At 55.1% G+C, this 18230-nt stretch overlaps 1 protein-coding gene across 1 annotated transcript; it reads right to left on the bottom strand.

Annotated features, from left to right (window-relative positions):
* Window positions 1–582: 582 nt before the first annotated feature.
* Window positions 583–7460, bottom strand: LOC103675505 (keratin, type II microfibrillar, component 7C). Its single transcript, XM_040642502.1, has 9 exons — window positions 7042–7460; window positions 5261–5469; window positions 4112–4172; window positions 3886–3981; window positions 3128–3292; window positions 2760–2885; window positions 2286–2506; window positions 1568–1599; window positions 583–1099 (listed from the first exon to the last, which is right to left on the bottom strand). Exons 1-9 carry the CDS (start codon window positions 7423–7425, stop codon window positions 912–914), a joined length of 1482 nt encoding a protein of 493 aa, XP_040498436.1. The 5' UTR covers window positions 7426–7460; the 3' UTR covers window positions 583–911.
* Window positions 7461–18230: the final 10770 nt, after the last annotated feature.

Below are 18230 nucleotides of genomic sequence, written 5' to 3' on the forward strand. Positions count from 1 at the left end.
TCCCAGGTGTGCCTATGGGAGGTGGGAAGGATGAGCAAGAAGTGGGTGTCAAGGGTCTCATCTCCCCTTGTTTGACGGGCAGCAGTGAGCATGGGAAGGGGTGGGGTCCGACTGAGGTGGCTGTGGGCACTTTTGACAGTTGGTGCTCTGGTGCGAGTGTGTGTGTGTGTGGGGGGGGGTCAGGAGGGGTGAGAGGTTAGGTGTGCCGAGAAAATGGGGTGTATGTGTGGGGGAAGGAGGCTAAAATATCACACACACACACACACACACACACACACACACACTCACTGCCTTCCAGAAGACCCCATGACCTCCTTTGGTTCCCTTCAGAACCAGTCAGAGGACTAAGTCCCAGACTACCCCAGACTGACAGGCGTGACTCAGGCGCAGGGTGCTGTGAGCATGGTCAGCGCCGCCTGGCCAGGGGAGGAAGGCACTATTCGGGGTCGGGCCCTGCAGGTGTCCAGGCTGAGACCAGCCACAACTGCCCCAGTCCTCGGGCCGTCTCGCCGGGCTGTGGTGCTCAACAGTTGGTGGACACGGGCTCACTCCAAGAAAATAAGGCATCACAGCACAGAAAGTGGGTCCCCCAGTTTATTGGGAAAACAGGAGACAAGAGACCAGAGAGGCGGGGGAGGCATCCAGCGGTGCTCCTTCCAGGGAAGGAGAGCCCTTCTCTGTGGGAGGGGCCAGAGGCCAACACAGCGGAAGGGGCGGGTCCAGTCCCAGGCAGCAGCCGCTTCCGGTAGGACCAGAAGCGCGGAGGAGGGGCTGATGGGATTGAGCCGCGTGGTGTATTCTCAGAACACGAGGGGCAGAACTACCGAGGCACCGCTGTTCTCAGCTGCAGGTGGGGACGGTGGCGCGTCTGGCAGGCAGAAGGGGCTTCTCTGGCTCTCTCTTGGGGCTGCCTAACATCTCCCCAGGCCACAGGAACCCCCTCCGCAGGTGGTGGTGAGCTGGCCGCAGGGCGCGCACATTCCTGTGCTCACCGCCAGGTTCCCGCTGCAGGGGGCGCTGCAGACGCTGCCGGTCACCGGCCGGGAGCCCGACACGCAGAGGTCCCCGCAGACGACCCCGCCCCGGGAGCTGCTGACACCTGTAGAAACAGGGGCAGAGTCAGGAGGTCTGGCTGGTGGCCACCCCATCCGGGCATCTTCCTTTGTCCTCCCTGATCTGCCTAAGCCTCCAGGGAAGGACACAGAGGGCCTTCAGCTGTAGTTCTGAAAGCATGGAAGGAACCTCAGCCTGAGAGTCAGGAGCCCTGGGTTCGGAGACTAGTTCTGCTTTGTGATCTTGGGCAAGTCCCTTCCTCTTTCCTGGTCTCTGCTTGACAGCTCAGGTTTCTTCCTGAAGTGACCTGTTACTCTTTCCCCTCTCCAACCCTCTTTATGTTGTCCAGTTCTTCTGTGAGCTAACCTCAGCCTTTCCTGCTGAATGACCAACCTACTCCCCTTTCCTGGGGGAATTATTGGAAACGCTCCCCTCAGTGTTTCTATATACTCACAGCCAGAAAATTTTTGTTGCCCAACAGAAGATTTTCCTTTTCAGGGCTCAAGATACTTACAGACATTCACAGCTCCAACACCTTCACACAGCCTGAATGGGGAAAAGGTAAGAAAGGGGAAGAGAAAAGAAGTCAGAATGAGATCCTCAAATTTCCTCTGTGCTGGAATGGATCATCTCAGGTGTATTTCTAACCTATATTTATACCTTTGTATAAAAAAGTACATTTCTGGCAATTGCAGCAATGCCAGGCCACACTATTTGGCAGGCAGAGTATGGGTTGGATTTCAGCTTTTATTTGCTCCTCCGCTGGCTGTCTGTGTGCAGTGCACAGCCTGAACAACCATACGTGGCATACTTGGATTGGTTCAGCTTTAGGAAGGGGAAAGTCCTCTTGGGCAGTCACATGAGGCCAGGGTCACAGTTTGGCCAGCAACTCTACCCTTGGACAAGGTGACCTCCTAGAAACCAGGCAGGGAGTGTATCTTGCAAGACTTGGGGATGGAATAACTTAAGGATGTTCTAAACTGAGAGAATGGGTGTCCAGGTTCTCTCCTAGCAAGGAATTGTGTTCTCTGCGACTCTAGACCTCACAGTGATGCTGGCCTTCATTTTTTTCTCTGTATGCTGTGTCCAAGTTCCAGTCTTTTGAGATCTGGGATTCCAAGACCCCAGAGTCTAGCTTGGGGTCAGTTCTCAGGACTGACTAGGATATGGAGGAGTCAAAGGTGGGCAGATCTATGCAAGTATAATTCCTGGGGCGGCTGGGTTGGGCCCACCTCTGTTCCTCGCCCTCCAGCAGCCGCCTGTAGGTGGCGATCTCGATGTCCAGGCCCAGCTTGGAGTTCATCACTTCCTGGTACTCCTTGACCAGGCAGGCCATGTCCTGCTTGGCCTTCTGCAGGGCGGCCTCCAGCTCGGCCAGCTTGCAGCGGGCGTCGCTCAGAGCCGTCTCGCCCTGCTGTTCCGACTGGGTCACTGCGGCCTCCAGCTTGGTGTTCTAGGGGCCCAGAAGAGAACAAGGTGGGTGATGGTCCCGGGTCTCTCTGTCCATTTCCTGGATGTGTCCAGTCTCTCCCCGGCCCCAGCTGGGAACACTCCTAGAAAAGACCTCTCCCCTCATCAGCTGAGTCTACCCCAGGGACCACAACGAGGGACTGTAGTCCTGCAGATGGGCTGGAGCGGGAATGGTGAGATCCACTGGGGACACACACTGCCTGTGTGACCCGGGGAAGGCCCCAGGAGACACTTACCTGGCACTTGGCATTCTCAACCTCAGCGGTCAGCCTCTGGATCATGCGGTTGAGCTCGTTGATCTCCTCCTTGGTGCGGCGCAGGGTCTCCCCGTGCCGGATCACCGTGGCCTTCATCTCCTCACACTGGGGGGAGGCAGAGATGCTCCTGAGGCTCAGGATGCAGTTTCCCACCCATTCAGACACCACAGACGATTGGTAAGTTGTACAGTGCTCAGCCTGTGCAACCATGCATGGCAGCCCTGCTCTACCACCCAAACTGAGAGATGTCTGTCCTCTTACCATCCCTAATAATCAAAATCCCCAGACAAAAGAGGTCTTCCCTGCCCACTGCCATGTCTAGGAGGCAGGTGTCCTATGTCCCTCACCTTGCTGCGGTACCAGGACTCGGCCTCAGCCCGGCTGCGGCTGGCGATGTCGTCGTATTGAGCCTTGATCTCGGCCACAATGCAGTCCATGTTCAGGTCCCGGCTGTTGTCCATCTTGACGATGACCGAGGTGTCTGAGATGTGGGCGTGGAGAACGCGGATCTCCTGTGGGGGTAGGGGTAGGGGAAGAAGAAGCAGCACATTATTTGGGCTTTTCCTCACGTGCCGATGCTGATGCCTATAATCTGTTTAGCCCATTTGGAGCTAAAGTCTCATGTGTGGAGCAGATAATTCTCTGATGAAATCGTATGACTTTATGGACAGGTAAGAAATTCCTTTTAGAGGAAGGCATAACCACTTTTCAAATGCTTGCTTCTGGGATATTTAGGCCCAGGTGAGTCTAGGCTGCGTTCCCCCGCCAGTAGGCTGTGGGTGCTTCCCAGAGGCCCAGACCCTGCGTCAGGCCCGGGTCACATGCCCCTGGCCCGACCCCAGGAAGGAAGTCTCTCGGCTGCCAGGGAAAGCGGTTTGAGGCGGTGTGACGCTTGTGTGGGCTTCACTTCGGTTTCCCAAGTCACAGCTGTCCCGGCGGTTGCGCTCCCTTGCCTGTTTCAGTTCCCCGCTCCTCTGCCTCCCTTGTTCCCTCTCCTTGCTCCCCTGCAACCCTCCAGCCTCGAGCCTGGGTCCCCATGTCAGCAGCCCTCTGGAGGCCTGGGCAGGGGGTTGGGGACGGCCACCATGGCTGAGAGCCCCCTCACCTCCTCATAGAGGCGCCGCAGGAAGTCGATCTCCTCGGTCAGGGCCTCCGCGTTGGCCTCCAGGTCTGACTTGCGAAGGTAGGCGCAGTCCACCTCCTGTGTGGGGTTCAAGGGGCTGTGAGACCAGCTGTCCTCAGGGCCCTGTGACAGCTTGGCTGCAGTGTGGCGGGGCATGGAGGATGCGGTGGCCAGGGAGTGGGGGTGGGGCTGGGCTTCGGGCACTCACCTTCTTCAGAGCCACAAACTCGTTCTCTGCTGTGGCCCGAAGTGCGACTTCTTCTTCATACCTGAAGTGGGCGGGAAGGACAGCCTGCCTGAGCAGCTCTCAACTTGGCCTCGAAGCATGCATGCAAATGAGCTCGATCCCTGGGCCCTCTCCCTGCTTATCCCCTTGCCGTGAAATGGGGCAGGACCCAATCAGACTGCCGGTCCAGGCCTACTGAGATACCCGGAGAGCTGAAGTACCCGCTCTCACATCACCCCTGAGCAGCTCAGTGGGGGTGGGAAGGCGGGATCTGGAAGTTTAGCATGTGCATGCTTGCGTGTGCGTGCGTGTGTGTGTGTGTGTGTGTGTGTGCAGAGGGTAGGGGAATGGGAGGTGTCTGTTTTTCTCACCAGGTCTGCATTTTCCTTTCTTCTGACCCCCACCCCTTGCCCCGGATTTGCTATAGGTAGTGCGGTCCCCTCTCTGTCGTTCCCCTCTTGGGCTCAGCCAACAGGAGTCAAGCCTGCCACTTCGTGGGCAGGCCGGCTCAGAGCCAGAGGCAGGGAGTATGGTGCCCTGGGAAGCTCATGGCTGAGAGTGCTACTCAAGGAAGCTGGCCAGCTGCCCCTTGAAACCAGCTTCCTATAGAGTAACAGGTGAGCACCCTCCATATCGTGTGTCACACTTATAACTGATGGCCTTTGTCTGTGATTGGGCCATGCTGCTTCCCAGCCAACTGGGAGTCCCACAGGGACAGGCATGACATCTACTGCTTGCCCCTGGATTGCTAGCACCCTTCTCCCTCGGTGTCTAACTGCGTCTGGGAGGCACTGAGAAACTGTTAGTTGAGTAAAGGTGTGAACTTGCGAAGAATGTGCAGGACATTGAAGGCTGGATTCAAAGTGACCAGGAGTGGTCATTTTTCTGGGGGCCTAAGAGAAGGGCATGGTAGACGGAGGAAAGGAGAGAACATCATTCTCTTGACCTGCTGATAGGGAGGCAAGGTGAACTCCATCCCCCTGGGGGCCAGGGCACACCCACAGGACCTGGGAGCCTTGAGGAAGGCCAGCGAGGGTAGGTCCCTCCCTATCCTCAGGCAGAGTCCCAGCCGCAGACCCAGACACACCCCTGTGCTGGGAGCCTCCTTCCAGCCCTTTCCTGGGCACTCACTTCTTCTTGTAGCCCTCCATCACTTCCTGCACGTGGTTGAGCTCTGAGGCCAGCCTCCCGCTGTCGGCCTCCACGCACTCGGCCTCCCGCCTCAGCGTCTCGATGTAGCCCTCGAACAGGGGCTCCAGGTTGCTCTCGCAGCACTTGCGGTTCTGGTAGAACTGCCACTTGGTCTCCAGCAGCTTGTTCTGCTGCTCCAGGAAGCGCACCTGCCACCCAGAGGCAGAGCCTGAGAATCTCTTCTTCCAGGATCAGGGGCAAGAGGTGGGGGCCGGGGGTGGTCCCAACACCAGGATCTGCAGGTCCCCAACTATCAGGACCCAGAGTCCTCCCTGGCGCAGGTGTTATGTCAAAACCACCCCACGGCTTAATCGGGTCACCTGGAAGTCCTTCCTGAGAGCTCACTACAGTCTCCTCTAGGCCATCGCCTGGTACCACGGACAGGGCTGAACTACGCTGAGTCCGGATTCTGCTGCTGCTTGTTAATAACATGTCCTTGGGCATCACCTGTCACCCCCTCACGACGTGGGAGGTTCACGCTCGCCTCATTAAGAGAGTTTAATGAGCCCTGGCACAAAAGGGCGCCCGTGTGCTGGACAGCTACTAGTACTAAGTCAGGTGTGATTGTCAGTGTGCAGCTGAGTGGGCCGACCTTTTCAGAAAGGCAGACTGCAAAAGGCGAAAAATGAAGTCTGTGCCAATTATTGAATACTTACAACAACACAATTAGAATAATAGTCACCTGGGATATCGGTGCAGGAATGCTCTGTGGAATTGAAGGCCCAGGGATGTTACCTGACTGCCTGAGAGCTCGCAGTGGCAGAGGAAAGATTCAAACTCTGGCCTTCTGCCCCACAGGGGGCTCTTCTCTCACTGGAATGATGGTAGACTATTGGGCCCCAGGAAAATTGCACGCCCATCTCCCTGCCACCAGGCTGTCCTGGCAGGCCAGCATCCTCATCCAGATCCCTTTGTCTAGAAACTTTGCCACAACCTGGTAATAAGTCCTTTCCTATGCTATCCTTGATGTTTCATGTTGTTAGGAGTTCCAGACTTTTTTGGTCCTTCCTGGTGGGTATCTCTCTAGTGTGACTTCTTTCAAGGTTGGCTCTGGAGAGAGAGAGCCCTTGCCAGCCCCAGAACCACTTCCTAGTTGGAGTCTTCTCCCTTGTCCCCTCATGCCACTGCCACTGAATTCAGTGGGGAAGATGGCTGTGGACTTGAACTGGACACTGGCAAAAACAGACGGCTTACAGCTGCATCCCGACCATGTGCTGCTTGCGTCCTCACAAGGCCCAGAGAGTGGGGACTGTAGCTATCGCTCATCCCTGGATTTCGAGCCCCAGACACGGACCAAGCACTCTGGCCTCTGCCCAGCAGCCAAGGAACCATCTGGCAGAGAAACAGCTCTGTGTGATCTACGGCATTTCAGGCACTGTTCAGTATTACACTCACAGGCCTGCCCTTGACATAGGGAGCACTGCCTTCCCATGCAACAGCTATCTGACTTCAAATGCATTGAATCCCCACACGGCAGCCTTGTGCTCATGAAGAGATGTTAGCTCTCAGCACTAAAGTTTCTGCCTCTACTTCCTGCTTGTAGATTTTCAGTGTGCCTTCCCCATCAGATTGGCAGCTCCTGATCCTATTCTTGTCTTTCTGTCTGTGTCCTAGCGGTATGACTGCTTCTCCTTTTGGACTGGACTGGGGGCTTCTATGGGCAAATAAATGAGTCCTGAGCATGGAAGGAATTCAGGAAGGGTGTGATCAAGGACACCCACCTTGTCGATGAAGGCAGCGAACCTGCTGTTGAGGCACTTGATCTGTTCCTTCTCCTCATGCTTCACGCACTGTGCATTGGGGTCAATCTCCAGGTTGAGGGGCGTCAGGAGGCTCTCGTTGACGGACACAGTGGTGATGCAGGGTGGGCTGGGCCCGCACACGCCGCCGGAGCGGTAGCCGAAGCTGCGGCCGCAGGAGCCGGCACGGAAGCTCCCGCAGACGCTGTGGCTGCCGAAGCCCCCGGTGAGGCCGCGGTAGCAGGAGACGCCGCGGTAGGGGGCGGCGGTGATGCAGCAGCGGCCGGGCCGGGGCCCGCAGGCCGAGATGCAGCTGAAGTTCCTGGGGCCGAATCCACAGCCCACGGTGCTGAAGCCACAGGTCATGTTGGAGATAGGAAGGTGTCTGGACAGTGGAGAAGCTGGCAGAGGACGGAGTCAGAGGCTTGTGCTCCCTGGGCTGTGGCAGGCCCTTTTATGCACCAGGGGCAGCTGGCATTAAAAGGCGCAGCATAGTGACAATAGCTGCCTTTTATTGGCTTGGCATCATCCCGGCCTCTTAAGAGCCAGCCCAGCTTGCCTCTTCAGGGTAGCTGTGTCAACAATCCGCAGCCACAGGCCTGTTTCATCTTCAAAGCTATTAACAAGCTTCCTCATTGCCTCTCCCCCTCCCATTGCTGCTGGAAGCAGAGAAAGGGAAGGGGTCCTGGAAGCATCAGTTGGGCTCCACGTGCCGACTACTGGAATGGGTGAAGTGACCTGGGCTGGAGCTTGCCCTTGGAATCCTTCTCTGGAAGGGGCATCACCACCGGGCTATGGGCCCCGGACCCGTGACCTGACCTCAGGGTGGATGGCTAGCCCATCCCCACCAGCGGGCTGCGTCCCTAACAACCTGTTGTTCTAGGAGGCTTCTCTGACTTCCTCTGTCTCTCTAAAGCATGTCCCTTTCACCACTGTCAATGTCAGCCTCTCCTGGCCTGTTCCTACCCAGAGCCTTGTCAAGGATGCCAGTGGGGGTAGAGATTTGGGAGGGAGCATAGTCTCTGCACTTTGGGTATTCCTGGGAAGATAAGTTGTGGGATGCTAGATGGGACATGGGAGAAACTGAGTGAGAGAGTTCACACGAGAACCAGGGCTATCCTCCAGAGTCCTGGGCCTCTGGCGGAGTAGAGGACAGGATCGGGAGTGTGGAATAACACAGAGCTACAGAGATGAATTAGGGAAGACTACTAGGAGGTGAGTTGAAGCAGGACTTGGGGTGGGGTGGGGATAGGGTTGGGAAGAGCTGTGAAAGGAGTGCTGCTCTGATTTGGAGGCTAGACGGTCTAATCATGCATTCTCTCATTCTTTCAGAAAATTCTTATCGCGTGCCAACTGCATTGCTGGAGTCTGGGAACCCAGCAGAGACCTGAGGTGTTCGGAAGTAGGAGAGGGTGGCATGCACACAGGGGTGCCAGTGTTTGGCTGGTGGGCAAGGGGGAGAAGCCACAGGTGGAGAGAAGGTCCCAAGATGCGTAGGCTGAGTCGGGATCTGATATGGGGATGTGCGGGTCCTTTAGTTTCCCAGCAGGGAAGCTGAATGATGAATATTGGTGTGTAAGCACCCACCAGGAAGGATGAGAGGTGCTGGAGATCAGGGGAGGGAGGTCACCAGTCTTTGAAATGACATTGCTTCCTCCCCTCTGAGGATCCCACTATGAGAGGAGGTGGGGAGCTCATGTGGTTTCCCGACAGCCAAGGTCCCGTGATTTCCCCCCTCATCCCTTTGGGCTAGGACCAGTGATGGCTTTGGTGGGTGGACAGTGGGGCCTAGTCAGGAGATGCCTCGAACCCACGGATCTGAGCCCATAAACCCTTCCAAGAGCAAGTCTCTTGACTGCCTTTGTACTTGAGGATGACTCCTTTGATGGACCTGTTTACTGACTGGCCACAAGGAGATGCTGACCCAATCTGGGCTAAAAATAGCCCTCCATGCACCCTCCCTGGGCCTCACCTTTTGCACTCTTTACTCCTCTCAGGGTGAGTGAGTCACTTATGTCCCAGGATGAGGGAGGGCCCGTCCTTTCTGGGAGACCAGGGGATACTTCCAGCCCCTCCAGTTGGGCCCTATGAATAAATTTTCACAGACTCTTATGTGTGAGGTGGGAACTCTGTGGGAATGACCTATGGGATAGGGATTTCTGGGGTGAGTGACACCCAAGAACGCAAGGCCAGGGGGTGAGGGAGGGACTGATTGCAGCCGAGTGGCTGGTGGGATTTTGGAGCATTTCTGTGGGAGGCATGGCTGAGTGTGTCCTGGGTCATTCATGTGCTGGACATCCAAGAAAGAACAGCTCTTTTTCTCTTCTTGTCTCAGCTGGGACTGCTGAGCCCCTGGAAGGTTCTCAGTGCGTGTCCAAGGATTACGTGGGATTTACTTCTTGGTAAAACGCTGAGGGATGCAAGGTGGTCAATCTTCCAGGAAACGTTTCTCTGTTACCTTGCTGGTCATTGCACCTCTGTCCTCTGACCCTGCTCATCTGTCACAACCCAGTGGGCTCAGTATCGAGTTGCATGCTTCACTGAGGGTCTCTGTATAGACACAGCCACTTCCTTGGGTCGGGGGAGCCATGAGTCTGCCCAGGTCCCTGTCCTGATGGGAGATGATGGTAGTGTGGACTCTGGAGATAAAAGGGCGAGGTTTGAAGCCTGCCTCTGCCACTGACTAGCTTTGTGACCCCAGGCAAGTCCTGTTTCCTCAGTTTCCTAACCGATCCATGCCCTGCTGGGCTGTTGGGAGGATTCAGTGGGTGCCTGGAAGGGGAGGTGCCACCCCCACCTTCACCCACACTAATAAGGTGACTGGTCTTGGATCCAGCAGGGCCTTGCAAAGGGACGGTGTGCACGGGCTGGGCAGAGCCGTTCTTGGTAAGCAGAAAGTAGCTCAACAGCTTTACAAGGCAATCGTGGCCACATCAGAAAGCCTTAATTAGGGCGCCTATTTGTAAGTGGCTGAGAACAAAGAGAATGGCAAACTGGGTGAGCCCTTGAAAACAGACTTAGACAGGAAGCTGACAAAGGGATAGCAGCCCAATAGGCTGCTTTCTTCCACCTGGGCTCCAGGCTGGATTGGTTCCCACCCCAACCAGGGGCTATAAAGGCTCTGGTGGAGCCCCAGGCTGGTTCGGTCGCCAAGGCCTGCACCCTGAGCCTGCCCTTCACACAGCTGGCCTGGGTTGGCCTGGGCCTGCCTCGTCCCTGCTGCCTGGAGTGACTGCTTGCCCTGTCGCTCTGGTCCTTAGCTTCCTGCCTACCTCCCTGGGACTACGAGCACCACTGGGCCTTATTCATCACGGTTGTTTCCTGGTGGGCACCTGCCTGTCCGCCCGGCTGCTGACCCACTGATGCTCTTGTCATTTCTTTTTTGCCTTCATAGTGATGGGCCTCTTAATTTCTGTCCCTTCTTAATGGATTTTTAAAAAGATTTATTTATTTATTTTATATATAGAGAGAGCGAACATAAGTGGAAGGAGAGGGAGAGAGAATCCTCAGGAAGACTCCCCGCTGAGCAGGGAGTCAGGACCCTGAGATCATGACCTGAGCCGAAACCAAGAGTCAAGAGTCAGATGCTCAACCGACTGAGCCACTTGGGTGCCCCGTGCTTTCTTAATGGAGATTTGATAAACAACTCTGTGATGAACGTTTGTAAGATATATCTCGATGTGCATCTCCACTACTTTCTTTAACATAAATTCCTGGAGGTGGGATTCATGGGTCCAGGGGGACTGTCCTGGCCTGGGTTGTGCCTGGCTGTTGCTTGCCTGGCTGTGGATGTAGTATTTCCGTGGAGAGGCAGCTTCCGTGAACTGGTAGGACTTGGGAGTCAGGAAGCATGGATGCCAATGACAGCCACCAGCTGTGTGACAAATTAGTTCGTCTCTGCGCATCTTGTCCCGTCATCTGCAAAGCGAGCATTAGAATATTGGCTTTCTGGGCCCCGTGAAGACACAGTGAGGTGGGGGACGTGAAGGCACAGGGGAGGCCAAGGCTGAGTGCGTGCCTGCCTCCTACCCGGGGTGGGGCATCTCCTGGGCCTTTGCTTGCCTTTGTTCTCCAACCTTCCTGCCTCCAGCTCTGCCTTCTGGCCTTGAACTCACAGCACACAGGTCTGTGGGCTGGAGCTGATGAAATGTGGCGGCTTCATGGGCTCCAGAACTGTTTACTACACAAGGACTCTGTACCTCAGGGTATAAAGAGGAGTTTAATATACATCCCTGTCCTCAAGGAGCTGACTGCGTAGTCGGGAAGATCTGTAAATAGGCACGAGGTCAATGGAGAGTAGATGCAGTAGTTTCTTAGGGCAGTTCATGAAGAACTGTCAATGGACAGATTGTGTCTTGACTTGAGCTCTCTGTGGGCTGGTGCAATCAAGGAGACTGTGGGAAAGGTCAGCCTTGAGCTGGGCTTTGAAAGACAGGAAGGGCTTGGGAAAGTCAGAAAGATGGAGGCAGTGCCAGGCTGAGGATGGCAGAAGAGTCCAGGAATCTTCAAAGGGCAGGGGATGCGCAGCGGAGGAGCTTGGGGGGTGTCGCACCTAAAGGATGCAGTTCGGGTGCACTCTCATAAAGCCGGGAGCAGGACAAGGATGCCTGCTGTCGATGCCATGCTTAACATCACACAATTCCTGGCTCAGAATGTAAATCTGTGTAAGTATGAGATGAGAACTGGCATGGTTTGCACAGCTACACAGAAGACCAAATGAAACCAACAGATGAACTATAGAAATAATGAGATGAGGTGAGCAGCCGGCTACCAGGTCAGCTTACAGCAATCCCAAGTGTTTTTCTGGATCAGTGACCATCACTTAGGAAATAAACAGGAAAATGAAGATACCATTCTTAAAAGTGATGAAAGCCACGAAGTATTTTCGATATAACAACAGAGTATTCACCAGATCTTTCCGGAGAGCAATGTAAGATTCTAATGTGAGAAACACATACAAGAAAATCTGACTAGGTAGAATTATATCATATTTGGGAAAAATTTGACCTAATCTTCCAAAGATACAAATTCCCTCTAAGTTTATTTATAAGTAAAAGGCAAACCCAATAAAAATTTGAGCTGGATTTCTTTTGAGGGACTTGATAAAACCAATCTAAAATTTATATGAAAGAATAAAATTCACCTTATGATAAAGTCCGCTGTGAAAAAGGAAAGCAAAGAGAATGTCTGAGGATCAGAGAGCCACAGTGATAAAAAAGTGGAATGTTTACACAGGAATGGGTAAGTGGGCCCCTGGAACAGAGCAGAGAGCTCGAAACAGCCCCTTTAATAAAAGATAAACTTGATATTTGGTAAAGGTCGTGGCAACAAGCAAGGGGCCATTTATTCAGTCGGTGAGACTCAGTGCATGGGAAGTGGAGAGCTGGAGTCCAGTCTGTACTGTAGACTGTGGGAGACCCCCAGCGAACGGAAGGCCTGGGCAGGAACCATAAAACTACAATGCAAACAGAGGGAAATGCGAGAGAACTTCCTTGTATCTTAGGGCTGGGGAGAGAATTCTCAGACAAATGCTAAAAGGCAACACCACAAGGTAAAAAAAAAAAAAAAAGGATTGACCTAAACACATCAAAATTAAGAATTCCAGTTCACTGAAAGAGAAAACACGAACAGACAGTGGACAGCCTGGGAAAAGCGCAGTGTCTCCCTTATGTGAGGAATTCCTATAGCACAGCAAATGAATGAATTGCAGGAGACTCGGTGGAAAGCTAGCCGAAGTCTGCACAGCCAGCTCTGCAAAGGGAAAGACCAAGTGGCTGACAAGTATGTGAAGAGGGGGTGAGTCCCGCCCGTTCTTAGAAGCTGCAGACTAGAACCGTGAGGAAGATCAGACCGTGTGGGGTCCTGTGCACAGGGGGTGGGAAGGTGTTCTAGAATGCAACACAGCGTTGTCACACAGTGGATTTAGGTGGGTGGAAACCCTGTGAGCCCCCAGCCCCCCTCCTGAAGGCCATTCTCCTGCAAGGACGAGACAGTTCATGGTGGCCTTGTGTGCAGCAGGAGGAAGCTGGGCAAGCCAGGTGAGAGACTGGACAGAGACCGGGAGAAGAGGATGAACGCAGATTAAGGCAGTCAGAAGCCACACAGTGGATGTACTTACAGCCAACATGTGTCAGGTTAGAACCTGTCAAAACCCTACTGTGTCGGTCACTAAAACACACGCTCCCCAAACACAGCAGCTTCCGTTCCAGCTGCGCGCGTATGTGAGGACATCACACACATTGCCTGGGCTGGGGAGAGGGAAGGGAGGGGTACGAAATGAAGGGAACAGAGGAGCAAAGCAGAGAGTGGCTTCTGTGGGCTCCTGAGGACACTGTGCCAAGAACTGGGGCACGTGTCAGAGTCACCTCTCTGCCCGAGAGGTCCAAAAGAAAAACGGAAGTAGGGAGAGCCTAGGAGACGAGCTAGAGGGGCTTCACCGTGCCTGCTCGCGGCTGGGCTGAGGAGCCTTCAGATGCCTTACCCTCAGCCTTTGGTGTCTTGGAAGCAGATTTTTAGGGAGCTAAGGCTGTCAAGGCATTTGATAAATTGCAAGAGGGAAGCCTGGTACATGGATCTGTTGGGAAGTTAACACACGGGGGTCGTGGCTGCTGGCCGCCCAGGGAGGGTACAGCATGGTGTGCTGGGCACTTGCAGGAAAGCTGCTGGGAGAATGAAAAATCCAGGCAAGGAAGAGCCAGGGAAGGCACACTTTGTGTTGATCAACCAGGGAAGGCTTCCTGGAGGAAAGGGGCTTTCCACATGATGGCTTGGGTGCTTTGTGCGGCCAGGCTGGGCTGCCCTCCAGTGGAACAGCGTGGCAGTTCTGGCAGTCGGGAGCGTCTTTTCTAAGGTACCTCTGCAGCAGAGGGGTGACTCACACAGCCCCAGGGGCTTCCCTGAGCCTCAGAGCCCAGGGCTTCGGGTATGTGAAGTGGGTTTGCACGTCATGCAGGTGTGATGCCGCTGGATGAGCTCCTGGAAGAAGACAGGAGAAGGCTAATTATCAGTGTTTCTGAGCCAAGTTTTCTTCCTGTTTGTCTCCTCGAAGTCCTTCTCCGGCAAGGCTTCTGAGCTGTTGGGGTTGGAGGACTCTGGAGGGTGCTGTGTCCCACCGCACCCCGCAGGCAGGTAGCTGCCTCCCTGTTCCATGGGCCGGGTTGGGAAGCCCTGGAAATGGCCCTTAAATAGAGCCCGAAGCTGAGTCCCCTGTCACTCCAGCCCACTGACTGTTCTCTTTGGGCACCCCGTGACATCAGCCCTGTGCCCTGGCAGCCTTACTCGGTGCCTGTGGGTACAGCTGCCTCACACACGCCCTCCGCTCTTTCCCCCACTCTGTCTTGGCGTCCTCTTCCTCAAGGCACCTCGCAGGGCTGGGTCTCGGAGCCCCGGGAGCCCTGACAGCCCTGGGTGTGTCTTGGCCAGCACTGAGGGGGCTCACACAGTGCAGTCTCCCGCTTATGTGGTCCGAGCAGCAGAAGACAGGAGCGGCCACTGCTCTGGACACCATGAGTCTGTAGGTGACGCCTGAGAGTGCAGGAGCTCCTTGGGACAGAAAAATGGGCTTTTCCTGTGGAGCACTTCCCAGACCGCAGATTCTTGAGTTTTTTAAAGCTGCTGAGTTTCAGGGTGGTTCCTGGCACAGCTGCAGTTACAGGAACGGACCCCTTGGCTAGATTTCAGGGTTTGCAACCACTTCTGATTATTAGAATCATCTTATTCCAGAAGTGAAGACATTCTGAATTCATGATACAATTTCTTCTCTCTCTCAGCCCCTAAACCACCCGCCCCCAGCCCCGGCTCGCGTGTTTATGGCTCCCCTGGCTTGGTTTGTGGGGCATGGTCTTTTCATCGCCTCCTTCTTTTGGGAGATTTCCAACGTGTGTTGCGTCAGAGGGGACACCGTCAGGCAGGGCTCTGCTTAGGTGACAGCTGGTGGGGGCGGGAGGCTCCATGGCCACCATGGGGGTGCTGGCTCCATGTACCCGTTTGTTCAAGGGTTAATCCCCGCAAGGTCCCCCCCCACGGTGCTGCCTTGTAACGTTTGGCCACGTGTTGCCTTCCCCGCTGCTGGACACTGGCAAGGCTGATCCTGCCGTCTCAGCTCTCCTCCCGCCAAAGCTGGTGACCACGACGGGTGGTGGCCGGGTCCCGTGTGTAGCTTCTTAGATCTTGGGGGACTGACACCCTTTCGTGCTCAGCTTTGGGACTTGGCTGCCATTCTGGGACCACAGGAAAAGTCTGCTGGATTTCCATTCACCAGGATGAATATCTTAGTTTATTGTACATCTGCCTCATAGCTTGTTAGTGGCTACTTCAGCCTGGAAGTAAGAAGAGCCCGTGTCTCCCTCCCCTCTCAGATGCAGGAGAGCCAAAGCTGTTCTCCTCAAATCCCCCTGCATCTTCCTTGATGACGCACATGGTCTTCTGATGACCCCAGCCCCAGAAATCCTGCTCCTGCCTCCCCCCTGCCTAGCTCTACCCGACACCCCTGCCCTTCCTATCCTGTCCCAGGTTCTTACTCTGTGCTGGGCTGTCTGTCCTCTTCCCTCATTCTGCCTGAGAGCATCTTAGAAGCAGGGATGTAATCCGGGGGCAGGAACCTTCTGCTGATCTGAAATCGCGAGGGAAAGAGGTGTTACTCAGAGTAAAACTTCAAATGCTTGAAGTTTGACCCCCAAACTCCTATCCTCATGCCCCACGGCCAGCTCAAGGCTGCGATGCAAGGGGAAGCCCCCCTTCTGGCCATGAGCTGGCCCTCTGTTGTTGATAGGTCCCTGCCCCATGTTTGCAGCCACCAGACAATAGCGACTGTGCTCCTTGGGGCAGAGCTTCGCTGAGCGCGATGTGGAGTCACACCCGTATTTCATGTGACCCGCACAGCGGACACAGTGTGACGTACTGAACAGTCTGTCCCTGTGCTGACGGGCCCTGCGGGATGGGCTGTTTTCTAGTGCACACTGGCTGGGGACCCCAAGGGGGATGAAGAGCAAGTGTCGCCACCGGCTGAGTGCTCAGTGTGTACCGCTGGCTGTGCCAGGGGCTCCGCGCGGCCGTCTCAGTTAATTTTCTCCACGCGCTCAGGCAGGTCTGTGATCAGGCGTCTGATGGGGGCTGAGGGGGGGCGGTAGGGCTCAGGGAAGGGCAGTTGCCTTGCTCTTTGCCGTTCTGTCTTCTGTTTTGCTTATCCCACATCCAGCCGACGGCCAAGCCCTTGGGACACCTCGTGGTCCTTCCATTTCTCCTCCATCCCCTCCAACACGGTCTTAGCTCAGGCCGTGTTATTTCTCGTTTTGTTTCACGTGATCGCTTGCCGGCTGGATTTGCTGCCTTTGATCATGTTCTCACCATCTGGTCTTCGCCCCACTTCTTAGTTGATCTGGTTGTGCATCCAGTCACCTTCCTCCCACCCACCCATCCGTCCACCCATCATCTAAGCCAGATGAAACTCTCTGCTGCAGACGAGGGGAAGCTCCTGGGCCCTGCCCATACTCCCCCCTGCCTCCCTCCTCATCACTCTGCAGGGGAGGCCCCGCCCTCCAGCCACACTCAGCCAGCTGGGCGTCCCTTCATACCTTCGCGCACACTGTCCCCTGGCATTGGGCACCTGCAGACTTGGTTCGGGGTCATTTCCTTTAAAAGGGGTTTGGCGTCTTTGCACATGTCTGCGACCACACTGAGCCGTAGATGTTGGATTCCCACTGTGACCAGTAGGCGGTGAGCCACTGGAGGGCGGGGCCTGGCTTTTGCCCAGCTAAGTGTCACCAGCATCTCCTGCAACGCATGACCTCCAGGCGCTTGATAAGCAATTGCTGAACGAATGGGTGAGTCGATGTGCTGGGCCAGGGGCTCACTCACAGATGGGTATTCAGCGGCCACCCTGGTCCCCAGAGCATCAGCTAGTGTGCCTTGATGCCCTTGCCAGGCATATGCAGGTGCTCGGGAAAGGCTTGTGGCCGAAGACGGATGCGGGCAGGGCAGCCTGGGCTGGCTGGGAGCAGGGTTCCCTCCACAGCCGTGTTCTCTGTTTCCAGGGTCCCCTACACTCCCAGCCCTGGTGGTTTTCCAGCCGCAGAATCTGGCCAGGAACCGCCAACTCTCCTTCAGGGGCTGGGCACAGCAGAAGATTCAAGCCGAGATCCACCTTTCTGGACTTTTTTTTGGGCACCCTCATAATGTGGCGGTGTCAGTAAGAAAAACAAGTGTCCTGAAGCTGGAGCCTTCAGGCCCCATAACAGGAGATCTCCAGTTTTCCTTTGGTGATTCATCCAGCATCCCACATCCCGAGGTTTGCTCTCCATATGCCAAGCGGAGTGGGGGAATCACAGCATTCATCGGAACCTGGGTCCCTGAGTAACCGTGTAGGGGGAAGCTGTCCTACCCACTAGTCTACACCCTCAGCAGTGTTCTGTGAGCAGGGAACCCTTTGGCTCTGTCTGAGCCATTCAGTGGTGTATGGGAAGGGGTGGGGGTGCAGTGGGACCGGTCTGCCCTGGATGGAGGCCACAGGGGTGCATTTTTTTGGTAGAGAATTTAAAAACAATAAAACTGACTAAAAATCAGTTTGTTTTTATGTTCACCTAGCAGGAGCAGTTAGTTCTAAACAATGTCACTGTAAAGTCCCCTTCCCTGTCAGCTTCCCCAGCCTGCTTGGTGCCCCTGTCTTACTAGAACCGTTACATTGTTCTTTAGGATACAGGAATACAGGGACACATTTTGTAAGCCTGGAAGTTCTGCCTGCCCGGAATGGAGGCTTTTCCGGGGAAAGAGGTCCAAGGTGCTTGTCTTTGTGCCCTGGGACCCAGGCCGCAAGATTAGAGAGATGAGGCTAGACATTTGTATTGGGGCCAAAGGGGCCCGGGGCCAGCCTGGGTATCGGGGATGGAGGCAGGTTTGTTGAGGGACTGCCCAGCAGGGGTGCTCCGAATGGGGTGCTGATGAATGAGCCTAACCCAGTTCTCTATCTTGGGGAATATCCGTGTGAGGCCCCCTTAGAGAATGCAGCAGGAACTATTCCTGAGGGGACACCACGCCTGGATCACCAGAGATGCTACCGGTCCGGGACAGCGGGAAGCCTTCTGCCATGAGTTCCTGCGTGCTCTGGAGTGACCCAGTGTGAAGGTGGGTCAATAATTTCAATTTCAAAGGCACCAAAGTAGGTTTGCTTTTATTTT

This window comes from Ursus maritimus, unplaced genomic scaffold (assembly GCF_017311325.1).
Source record: "Ursus maritimus isolate PB19 unplaced genomic scaffold, ASM1731132v1 scaffold_26, whole genome shotgun sequence".
NCBI lineage: Eukaryota > Metazoa > Chordata > Mammalia > Carnivora > Ursidae > Ursus > Ursus maritimus.